Source organism: Haliotis rufescens, unplaced genomic scaffold, assembly GCF_023055435.1.
Source record: "Haliotis rufescens isolate VD_foot unplaced genomic scaffold, xgHalRufe1.0.p SCAF_3, whole genome shotgun sequence".
NCBI classification, from domain to species: Eukaryota; Metazoa; Mollusca; class Gastropoda; order Lepetellida; family Haliotidae; genus Haliotis; species Haliotis rufescens.
The window spans coordinates 54,195,232-54,208,073 of record NW_025964001.1 but is presented as its reverse complement, the minus strand read 5'-3'; the positions used below and the strand labels follow the sequence as shown (position 1 = coordinate 54,208,073).

At 39.4% G+C, this 12,842-nt stretch overlaps 2 protein-coding genes across 9 annotated transcripts in view; both read right to left on the bottom strand.

Moving 5' to 3' along the window:
* Positions 1–2,694, bottom strand: part of LOC124116150 (atypical kinase COQ8B, mitochondrial-like) — a 47,219-nt gene extending 44,525 nt beyond the window's left edge. The window contains exon 1 of the mRNA XM_048403084.1: positions 1,692–2,694. The gene's annotated coding sequence lies outside the window, so the exon portion shown is untranslated. The remainder of the gene's footprint in view (positions 1–1,691) is intronic.
* Positions 2,695–6,325: 3,631 nt separating this feature from the next.
* LOC124116153 (RNA-binding protein Pasilla-like) overlaps positions 6,326–12,842 on the bottom strand; it is a 62,261-nt gene continuing 55,744 nt past the window's right edge. For 4 of the 8 annotated variants that reach the window (XM_046477377.2, XM_046477378.2, XM_046477382.2 and 1 more), the window contains exons 4-5: positions 11,825–11,990; positions 6,326–10,678 (exon numbers count right to left, since the gene is read on the bottom strand). In XM_046477377.2, coding sequence (XP_046333333.2) covers positions 9,525–10,678; positions 11,825–11,990 — 1,320 coding nt within the window. In that variant the 3' untranslated portion in view covers positions 6,326–9,524. The remainder of the gene's footprint in view (positions 10,679–11,824; positions 11,991–12,842) is intronic. The other 4 variants (XM_046477381.2, XM_046477383.2, XM_046477384.2 and 1 more) reach the window with 1 other exon arrangement.

The following is a 12,842-nucleotide window of genomic DNA, read 5'->3' as shown; positions in this document are numbered from 1 at the left end:
AATTCAAACTTTACCTTCTTGCTCTGACTAACTCCATATTGCCACCTTCACTATGCACTGCCCTGGGAGTATTTGTAGATCACCACAAAAGGTTAGTTTATAATTTGTCTTGACTTCCAAATAGGATTAAATAGTAATCAAAGATTAGGCATTATAAATAAGCATTTATAAGTACCTTATTATCATATTTACATTGAATCATATATTTCTATTAGTGTTGATGTTTTGAATGAATGTTTTAGAGGCTGAACGTAAGCAATAGTGTATTTTAATATTATCTTGTATACATACCAAGTTATATCTACATTAATGGAATTACACAAACTATGCATTTTGTTATTCATTTCATTGTATTTAGTCCCTCTAAGTATTTATTCCTGCTCTTTCTTCTGCAGGACATATCATGAACGGTGACATTTGAAGGATCTCACGTTTCACACCCTTGTGCCACACATCGGGTATGTGTAACCATTTAACTTAATATGTATTATAAGCCATTTCTATCATATCATCTAATAATATTTAGTTGTAAGTAATGTAACAGAAATGATTGCTTTGATGATTATATGACATAGATTATGTGTTAATATGCATATACTATATATATCATGTTTCTTATTACAGGGTGTCTATCATGATTATTCACCAAATAAACATAAGCCTCACACCCCATAGCCGTCTTCTGTATATATATTTAATGGATAAAGCCAAGAAAACCCGGTGACAATATCACTCTACTAGCAGCAGTAACAGAATCATGTCAAACAATGTATCCTGTAATCACGATTCTCACTGAGAAACACATCTTTATGCTCCTCAAAATTAACAAGATTTTCCCCCATTTTGTATCCGACAACATTTGTTGGAAAATCAATGGGTGCAGGCACCTCAGCAAAACGGCACCTATATCTCTTGCGAAAACGGCACCGGATTTGGCGAAAACTGCCACTATGTGTCGGGCGAAAACGGCACCTCTATTTTTAAGAACGATAACAACGATTTTTGTAGTAATAGATAGGGTTCATTTACATGGTATTTGATGTATTTACATGTCATTTGATGTATGTGATGTATTTACATTGTATTTCCTGTTTTCACAGGTAAGTAAATATGTTCATATATACAGTTTTGTGGCATGTCCATCGTCATCCTCTTCACAATATTGGTCCATGTACAACCGAACATTGTGAGAGTACTTGGGTCAGGGTGAGATCTCCATCTCCAATCCTATAGTTGGAGTAGAGACTAATTTCTAATGTAAACTTGTTTTAACATCTCACAATTTTTGGCGTTTGCAAGTTACAATGTAAGTTGAATATCATTTATTTGACCAAGGTAAAAAAAATAATAAGCTGAGGGTGCCGTTTTCGCTATAACCCAAAATCAAGTCATAACAGAAACAGTTTGTAAAATCTCAAAGGACCTTTCCTTACGTGAACGGACACTCCACATATCTCTGGTAAAATACTCTGTGATAAGTCACACATCACTGGGACTCGTTTGAACATATTGGTATAATATATAAGATCCTGTCTCACGACGGCATAAGTATTTATGTAAATGTATTAGGAGTTTCATTGATAGTTTCATGACAATTTTTTTTACCATCAGCTGATACTTACGAAGTCCTATCTCTCGAGCAGAATTCAACAGTAACAAGGACAGCAAACATTTACGTCCAGTGAACTTACGTTGCTTTGATATCCACAGACCAAAAGATCTACTGCAAGTCTTGTGTTTATTTCTTCATGTCAGCGTGTGTTGTCAGTCAGCATTCAGATTCACAGAGGTCAAAGAAAAATGCAGAGAAACTGTTCATGATTTGTCATTGAGTAGCATAAGCTGGTGATTAGATAAGATCCTAAGTGCATAATATGCCGGAGAGTTTATCTCAGGTATCTTGACATCAAATTTGTCACTCCGTTCATCTTAGACTACCGGTTACAAAACAAGCACGTTGCAGCTGATGACCTTCACCCCATGAACCAAAAGGTTACGACAAAGCGCCACCTACTGTAAACATTAACTAAGGTGGGTAACTCTAAATTCTCGTTATTGCATCATGCAGCTGTCAAAATGAATAAAAATATACATTTTTTCAACTTGCTTTATACTGCGCAGGTTACAATCAAGTAGCTTTTCTAAGATTTTTAAGCAAGAAAAATGTGTGTGTGTGAGTGAGTGTGTGGAGGGGGCTGGGGTGTTCTCATAAATTGATTCGTTATTTACAGAGACTTGTGTATTAGCGACTGTATAAGCAACGGACACAGACCTAGATCTACATACCAATCACCCGAGACAACTTCCAATTTTAATGAAACGTGTTCTGTTGTGACCTGTCTGTCTTGTTCTGTTGCGTACATCTGTCTGTGAACAGTACTGTAGTCGGGAAATTGTATAGATCTAATTTTCAATAGTTTTGCCTTCGAGATGTTGGGGCCATTGCAAAAACATATTTAGGTTGTTGTTTTTCCCATCAGCAATACTTACTTTTTTACACAGGGTATTCTGTATACATTTTTGTTTGATTGGGTTTCATTGGTTGGCCTGCTACAGTTAGTGACTTCCAGACTAACACAGTCAAGTTTAAGAGGGTTTCACTGTATAAGTATCTGTTAATTTTCTGTACTTCAATGAGGGAAAACGTGTTAAATCATAGTCAAGTGTTTCAGCGATGTTTGTTTGTTTGTTGTTTAGCGCCGCACTCAGCAATATTCCAGCTTTATGACGCCGGTCTGTAAAATAATCGAGTCTGGACCAGACAATCCAGTGATTGACATCATGAGCATCAATCCATGCAATTGGGATCGATGACATGTATCAACCAAGTCAGCGAGCCTGACCACCCAATCCCGTTAGTCGCCTTTTACGACAAGCACAGTCGCCTTTTACGGCAGGTATGGGTTTGTACAGACCTATTCTACCCCAGAATCTTTACAGGTCGTTCAGCGATGTGCATGTGTTTGTGTGACTGCTTGTACTAGTACAGACTGATGCCGATTTATAGTGCTAGCCCACTTGATACCATGCCACAGTTTAACATGAATACCCCACTCACAGGAAACTAAATTCAAGCAGGCAAGCCCTTGTTTTATTCCCTTAATGCTGAATGATGGGCAGGGTCAAGTACCATCTTTTAAATCTCTTTTGATGTGACCTGGTGTAACTGTCTCTTCAGCCAGACAGTCTACCCATCACAAGACCACAGAGTTGGTTCACAGTGTAGGGAAACAACCAAGAGAAGGCAAACCATTGGCAAATTATCATAGAACCAGCATGCAATGGCATCTGTATATATTGAAAACCTTATTTTCATATATACCATGCTTACATGCATCTCTTAGAAATATCAACGTGACATTGAGCTCATTCGATGAATGTCCACTTACAAACACATGCCGAGAAATTGGTACAAGAACAGTGTATGTTTCTCCAGACGGACAAGACATACAATACATGGAAGTAGTGGAAGCAATTAAAGAGGTATTCCAATAATTTTTACCATGAATCAATTACAAAACATGTCATTAGATAAACAAATTAAGCTTAAGTATTTCTAGTATGACCCTTTCTAAACAAAACAAAATTTGTATACTCAAAAAATTACTACATGGAGGTAAGTGGTGCTGAGTGAGAGGATGGTTTTACGCCGCTTTTAGCAATATTCCAGCAATATCACAGCGGTGGACACCAGAAATGGGCTTCACACATTGTACCCATGTCAGGAATCGAACCCGGGTCTTCGGGGTGACGAGCGAACGCTTTAACCACTAGGCTACCCGACCGCCCCAAGTGGTGCTTAGAATTTTTTAATGGTGTATATATATTGTATCATATTGTTTCCACTAATTACAAGTGCTGTGCCCCATTTGTCATTATCAGGATGTATGGAGATTTAAGGAGATCCAGTAAGTAATGTGACTTGTGAGGCAAGGTGAAATGGGGTTTAACGTCGCGTCCAAGATTATTGCACTTATATAGCGACGTGTGTGTGTTTGTGTGGCTGCTTGTGTACTAGTCCGGACTGATGCCGATTTATAGTGCTAGCTCACTGAGATACCATGCCGCAGTTTAACATGAATACCCCACTCAGACACAGTACACTGACTCCGAGCCGACCAGTCCTTGTTTTAGCCCATTAATGCCGAGCACCAGACAGGGTAACAAGTACCATCTTTTAACGTCTTTTGGTATGACACGGGCGGGGAATCGAACCCCGGACCTTCTGCTCTCCGGGCGGACGCTCTACCACTAGACCGCGGAGGCGGTCTAATGTGACTTGTGACAATGGTAACCCACCCTTCAGTTTTGTAAATGAGAAGTTTCAAACTGCAATGATTCTGTTGCAGCTAGGACAAGTCTGATATTTAATTATAACAATCGGGAGCATCAGGTGTGTAAGTGAATAGTTTGATGCCGTCTTAAGCAGTTTGTTTAATGCTGCACTCAAGTTTGAGGCATGATGACATGTAATTGACCAATCACTGAGATCCGACCAACTGATCCAATCAGTCACCTCTTACAAGCCAGGGTTGCTGGGACCTATATTCTTACCTGGAGATCCCACAGGGAGACAAGCCAGGGTTGCTGGGGACCTATATTCTTACCTGGAGATCCCACAGGGAGACAAGCCAGGGTTGCTGGGGACCTATATTCCTACCTGACGTTCCCACAGGGAGACAAGCCAAGGTTGCTCGGGACCTATATTCCTACCTGGAGTTCCTTCCCACAGGGAGACATGCCAAGGTTGCTGGGGACCTATATTCCTACCTGGAGTTCCCACAGGTATCTTAAGCAGTATTCCAGCCAGAACATATGTAGGGTACACCAGAAATTAGCATCACACATTTCACCCAAGTGGGAAATCGTTGACAGGTCTTTGGCATGACGAGCTATTGCTTACCCAATACCCCACCACCATCAAAAGTAACCATACTTGTTCCCATATCTGTTAATTTCGGTGTGCCTGTCGTTTCTATACACTGACCAGGCCAGTACATTCAAACCCCACTGTTGTGAACTCAGTACAAATCTGGCAAACTCTTACTATATCACCATTTTAACCCAGTTGTCTCAAGCTCAGCAGAGTTAATTAAAATATGTTGAAACATTCCCAGAACTCAAAATGTTTAAAAAGCACAACTTAGCACAAGAGAATTTATTTATTTTCAATAAAATGCAAACAGATGCATAAATGCAGGTGACAAATGCTTTTGTTTATATTTCTGATTATAGAAATACATTTGCTTGAATTGGCTGATTCTAGGTCAGGCAGTAATGTTGGATGTGTCAAACCCTACATAAGTTGAACTGTTCATCAGGTCGCCATGACAGTGCTTGTTGAGTCAATGTGAATCAGGATATTTAAATTTGCACAATGCATGCATTATGTCCAGGTCATGTTTCACACAGGCTGCTCACTTCACATCAGCAGAAATGATTTAACTGGAAACCATACCATTCAAGAAACATGGCTGCAGTGTAGGCAGTAGCTGTTTCTGATTACTAATAATAATGCATGTGAAATCAACACCTTAATTGTGTAGATGGATAGTATCATTCTGTCAGGATCACAATTCTTGGGCACAATCTCCATAACTTGTGTCCTGGGAATACATCACATTCCATGATTTATTAGAGGAAAACCCAGAAGAGAATTGTACCCTGCTTCTTTTAGCCATGTGATAGTAAAAGTGTATGGTCAGCTCTGCTTTGAACAATATATCGGTAATATTACAGCGTGTCAGCTCAAGCTGTTGGTCTTTCTTGGTGAAACCCATGAACACGGGTATGGTGCTGATAAACCTAGAAATATTCATGGCCAATCTAGGATTTGAACCCCAAATCACAAGTTTCTGGCACCGTAAACCTTAGATGACTGGGCCACCTGTGACCTCACCATGAATATGGTGGAGTGAGTGAGTTGGGTTTTACGCCGCTTTTAACAGTATTCCAGTTATGTTGCGGCATGTCAGCTTAATGTGGGACGAAAGCCAGAAGTGATTCAGGTCTCAGACGTTTACCACTTCGGTAAAACCCATGAGCACGGGTATAGTGCTGACAAACCTAGAAACAACTGGGGCAAACCGGGATTCAAACCCCCAATCATAGGTTTCTGGCGTGCCCAAGGGACGCAACTCTGCACAGCAAATCGCTGCGCTTTAGACGACTAGGCCACCCATGGCCCCGAATATGGTGCAGACAAACCAAGTATAAGGACAACAAACAAGCGTTTTCAGCGATGAAGACTTCAGCATGGAAAGTACTGTGGTACATGTTGTTCATCTTATCATGCTTGTACAAAGGAATCACAACAGAGGCATCATAAGCTTTGTTCAGCTTTATTGAACTTATTTAGAACTGCATATAATGACCAGGTAAGAGACATGGTATTTGCAGTCAATTAACGGGGCTGTGTCCATGCAAAGTCCATTCCCCAACATCCAACAAATTCATGTACACATTACATAATGCATGTTCACTTGTAGTCAACAATGTTCATTCAAGAACATGTCACAAATGATCACAATTTCAAGACTGATATAAATATGTATACATGCTGAAAAATGGCTCAATCCATGGTATATGCCATTTCCTGAATTCAAAACTATTGGAGGAAATATCACAGTCTAAGAATGATCTTTGATGATAATTTACAATCAAACACTGAAACTTAAAGAATGCTTATGTGTTATGTATAGTGCTTCAACCATGTCAAATGTTCTGTAAGTAAATATATTGTGCTCTGTATGCCCGAGAAGGACGATGTGACAGCTTGTAAGCAGATTTTAATAAATAGGTGGTATTTTCATGAACAATGTATGAAATGTATTATAAATAATTAAAGTCAAGGAACATGACACCTGGGCTTCGTCTGAACACAGCCCCTTTAAGTTGTAACAATGACAGCGAGTGATGGCAACTTGTCAACACTGCAGGTAACAGACAGCCAATTCATGATACAACAGCAAATGAAAAACAATGATACATACTAAATGTTACTTCCTAGCAAGCAAGGTATGAATTAAAAAATAAATAACAATCTTCAAATAAAATATATAGGTAAAATCTGTAGCCATGAATTGACGATGCTTTTGACAATATATGTATGTATATAATCATAATGCATGCATCTTAGAAATTGATGGACCTGAACATGTATATTTCATGTATGTCCCTACATAATGAAGAAATAGGCAGTCTGTTCCCTGCTATCGACATTTGAATTTCATTGATGTCACACACTGTGGCAAATACCAAGGCACAACCATGTGCACGTCTTGTGTACGTTTATGTACCAAATAAAAAGCTATAACAGGAGAGAGAGTACATAATATAGAGAGCCTCCCCTGACCAACACGCAGGAAAAAATAAATAAATAGGGTTCCCTCCCTTCAGTTAAACCTCCTACCACACAATTCCCAATTCCGAACCAACAAATCATTAACCGATTTAATAAAAAAGCCACAATCAGTGGCAGAACAACAACTCAGGTCAAACAGCAAATTGGCAACTTGGTGTCCACACCGGCAAATAGTGATGCATTAAAACAGTGATTAAAAAGCCCACAAAATACCATTTGCACATGCCATCCAAAAACATCAAAATGTTTTAAAATTACCATAACCAATCAAAACAAATTTCCACCCAAACTAATTCAAAGTAACATCTTCCTCTGTCAATTTTCTTTCTAGTAAAACCAAATGGAGGGAACACTACAAATAAAACAAAATCTGTCTCTTTCTCTTTCTTGTTATGCTTAAAATCTAGATGCTCCTTTTTCTTTGTGAATATTATGACAATAAATTTGGAACCGCTCCCTAGACAGTGTTATGTGCAAATTAAACTACATAATAACGACTAAAACGTGTCAACTCACCACCCTCATGCACAATAATAATTCCAGAACACATAACAAGTCTATGAATACTGGTTAAGGACAGCAACTGATATATTGCTTTGGTTGGGTTTCCGTCTGCTGCAGTACAAAGTTAGTCTTTCGACGAGCCACATTTCGAAACTGGCAATGAAAATTCCAGATGAACTCTCCATCTTATGTACTCATTTTCAAGAGAGGTTTTCAGAAAGCCCACCTTATGAACGAACCATAATCCTTGTAACTTCCAGCCACTGCAATATCTTTTCCAAAAATAAGGTACCACATATCTGGGGTATTTCTACGACTAATGTATACAATAACATTATATATATTACAATATCACAAATCAGACTGGAAAAACAATATGGTGGCGAAAAGGTAGGAGGATTATCATCTCGTTCATTCACGACCACGATCCCAGTGTAACTCTGCCAACGCGTATTATATCCGAGTTGGCACGAAGGTGTCTCTTCCAGCATCCACACAGAAGATTCCACCTTAATGAGGAAAGACATCGGGCTATGACAACTGCAGATCTCATGGTAAAAATGCGTGGCCTATCCATCCATGAGTTAAGAGACAGGAAACAGATAGTAAGGTGAAATCACCAGCTGCTTGCACAACATGCAGTTATACGATACCAGGCAAAGAGTGAGAGAAGAAGTGAGAGAAGAGCGACAGAGGAGAAAGAATGAACTACATGACAGACACACAGAAACCTTTTCCAACTCTTAACAACTCCACACAGAAGGATTAAAGAACGGATGAACGGAAAAAAAAAAAGAAATGAAAGAAAAGAATAAGGCGAGTGGAAGAAAGTATACCCGTTCAGTTGGAAAACACTCTTCCCTGGTTACAACGCACACAATGAATTCATGCTATTAAGGAAACAATGACTCTACATAACTTCTGTCCATGGTTCAAAATAAATATGACTCCTTCTTAATTACAGTTTACCAGTGATTAGATCATGTACATGAAACGTGGTTAACAACTTGAGTTAAATAATAACAATCATTTGACTAAAACAGTAGCTTTTGTACATCATACAATAATCCATTTAGGTACACATGTATATATAATACAATTTCTGTTGCATGATAAATGTGATAGTATAACTATTATAATATAGAATACCTTTCTACGAAAGGCTGGTTTTGGAAAGTGGAGAGTATGCTTGAAAAGTCTAATAAAAACACCACCTGTATGACATTCCATGATGAATGGACAGGGTGTCCGGATGTGTTGGTGTAATCGCTAAAACGAAAGCAGCCGAAAGTCCAATATGCGTCTAACATACTTCTCTGAAGTTGGGCAAGGTTTCATCGGCTTGGTAACGATGAGAGCATTATGAGAGTTTTCTTATCAGTCTGTGAGTTGATTGAGTTTAAGTCTGTGAAAAACGGCACGGCTGAGATCGGATTGATTGGTATATACAGAAGTCTAATGGCGGAAACGGATAAAGTTCAATCGATGTGTGGTGTTGGATATAGTGGGATGAACATGCAATGCCAATGTACAAGAAATCACTTGAATGCAAATAAATCACTTGGGGCCATTATGCCATGTAGGGGTAAAACAAAGGCATCAAACTTACAGTCGCCATGATAGATATCTAAAGTCCCCACAGATGATCGCGAGACGACTAACGAGCTGAAGCTTGGCGGGCTCTCTTGAATTCCTCCTGCTGAATACGCTGTTGTATCATGTACTGTGCTTTGGTGATATTGGATGGCGTTCCAGTGATGGAGACTATGCGGTTACGGGTGCCAGGGGCATACACTCCCTTTTTGGAGATTTGAATATTACTTCCAGTAAACTGCTGAATTTCCACTATTCCTTTCCCTCCTGGTCCAAGTATTGCACCCACAATACTCTCGGACACCTCTATTTCCTGTTTGGTGGTTCCAGCTGCTTTATCATCAGTCGGACTATACATCCCTGTTCCAAGTCCAAAAGAATTTTGGTTCATATTCGGTGATCTATCTCCAGTTGAAAACGGGGCAGCATTTTGGTAATTGACTGTGCTAGAGAAGGAATCATTTAACATAGGGCTGCTCCCATACCTCTCATTGCCTATACTGGGGGAAGAGCTCCCAAACAGACTAGAGCTGGCCCCAGTAGAACCGGAACTTCCAAGTCCAGAGGAGCCGCTTCCAACTGGACCAAACAGGCTTGTGGCACTAGTTGAGTTATTACTAGTGTTAAGGAAAGCATTTGATACACTGCTAGTTGTTGTAGTAGAGCTAGCCATCATGCTTGTGGCTCCGATAGTAGGCGTGCCCAAGCTCAGTCCACCAAGACCAGTCGCTCCACCAAGGTTAGATGGGGCGATATTTCCTACTCCACCAATTCCAAGGCCCATACCCAGAATTCCATAATTTGCTAGTGTGCTCATGGCCGCACTGATCTCCTCAGTAGCCTGATCAGTAAAGCCACTGTTGCGAAGTGTCAGCTTTAGGTTGTCTATGGCAGCACCAGACATGGCCCCACCTCCTGCAACGGCAGCAGCGTTCAAGTTGAAGTTTACACCAACGTTGTTGTTGAACCCCGCAGGTGCATTTCCGTTCACCCCGAAACCGAACCCTCCGCCAGCGAAGTTATTGTTACTAATAGCCATCTCTGGACTGCGGTTCTGTATGAAGGTGGTGTTAGCAAATGGTGAACCAGTAGGATTGGCACTGGCAACGGGACCCGTATAATCTGCATAGCTAATATTGGGACAACTTCCACTTTGTGGATCTTCAACAATCTTCTGTAGAATCATATCCATGGCTTTTCGGTTAGATTCTAAGTCACCTGGAAAATTGAATAAGAATAGTCAGTTTGGGAAGTTCAGAATAAGTTGAAGTTAAGTAACACAGTCTCATGCAGAACTACAAAAAAGCAGCCCTAACGCCTAACAAATGCTGGTCAGATGTTAATGTTTTGAAGCGAGTGATGTGCATGCTTTTATGAACCAATGTTTGTATGACAGAGTGAATGAATGAATGTCAAATGATATGCAAAGCAATGTCATAGCTATGTTATGGTTGTACGTAATGTTGGGTATCATGAAATAATCGGCTAATAATTACCCTTGGGGTTATGCTCTATTTTGGCAAACCATTCCTCATTAGTCAATCAAAGAAAGGGATACCAAGGAACAACCTCCCCCCCCCATGACTTTAGTGTTGTTTGAAGCTGAAGTATTGCTTCTATGAACCAATGCTGAAGTAATGTTTTGTTGGAAATGAGTAGATTAGGGTCAAGAAGGCAGAAGGATCGACACCAGTGTTGCACTATTCATATAAATGTCCAAGACTAAGTACTGAATGTATTGTTTCCTGCAGCAATATATTTCCTTCTGTTTTCTTTGTGTAATGTTCATGCCTGATTATGGCCCACACCAAACTCAAAATATGGAGATGGCAGTTGTCATTTCAAAACCACAACTACCATCTCCATATTTCAACACACAATGTATATACAAGTTGGAACAAATCTCATTCAAAGAAGTCATTAAGTAGATAACCCAATTCCAACATAATCATTTGGAAAACAAATGATCGTTTTACACCGACCATGAATTTTGAAATTCTGATCTAAGCACACTGTTGTGTCATGCAACCACAGACAAAGTCACTGAAAATATATTAATCGAAAAATGCACGGCCACTGAATAATAAGTATCAGTTATACTACAACACAAAACAGTCTTATTGCAGACCAGGTTCACCTCAAAATTGAGATTTGTTCCAATACAATCAAACATAATTCATCAATCAAGCACCAAGTTTGTGTAACACTATTGCTAACATGAACAGGATTGCTCCCAGATGCATGTCAATGAAAACAAAAACAGTCTAGATTAAACACTTCAACAGCAATGGGTACAACGACAACTTGGTGCATGACAGTTGAATGTGATTAATGAAAATGAAGGGGAATGAAATGACGTGGTACCTGTGCTCTCACCTGCTACCGTCACACAACGTTCAGGTAAGTTAGTTTCCTTAGACTTTTGAGAAATCTGCACATAAGCTCCACTTTCTTCCTTAATTTGCTTGATAAAGTTTCCAGCCTTTCCTATAATCATCCCAGCTGTGCTGTTAGGTACAAGGATTTTCACCTGGAAAACAAGCACTTCTTTAAGAATGGGTATACCTCAAGAAAGGGTATCATTTTCCAGCTCAAAGTTTAGTCTCCAAATTTAGGCTTCTCAATTTTAAATTTGGAATTGAGGATCCGTTTGCTGAATGCAAAAGTTTGGATGTATCCAGAATCACATGTTTTTGATCCAAAGACAGGGATTTGAACCCAAGTAGAAATGAATACATGTACTTGAAAATGAGCATGAAGTTGAACAAGGAATTTATGACAACAATGAATGATTTGTGTATGATCAATGCATGAGAATGAAACAAGGAATTGAATCTTAATCAAAATTACTTTAATTCAATTTGGAATGTACAATTTAAGTTCTACAAACTACAACACATACACACAATATTCAGCTGAAGTTGACATCAACCAGCACCAGTTGGTTTCAATCTCGCCTACATATTTATTATGTGTAAACAGTGTTGATAAGAATTGAGAATAGTTCGAACGGTAATGTTTTACACAAAGTTTTAGTAAAGAATGACATGTGGAGGGTGAGAATGACAGTTGTGATCAGGATGACTTCTCGGTGATCTGAATGCCGAGAAAGAGGACTGAACCAAAATGAACCAGATTTATGAACCGGGGAGGAGTGCAGTGACGTGGAACATGAGATGTATGCCTTCACTAATCAATTTTTACCAGTCAGCAGAATACATAATCTGCTGAATTACCTAAACATAAATATTAGTCAAGTACAACAATCCCAGTAATATACTGAGGACTGAAATCATGGCAGTGTTACTTCTAAGGAACTTCATCTCTTAAAGGAGGGCGATATTCAGGCAATGTTGGCAGTACTAGCAAGTTTGACTGAAGT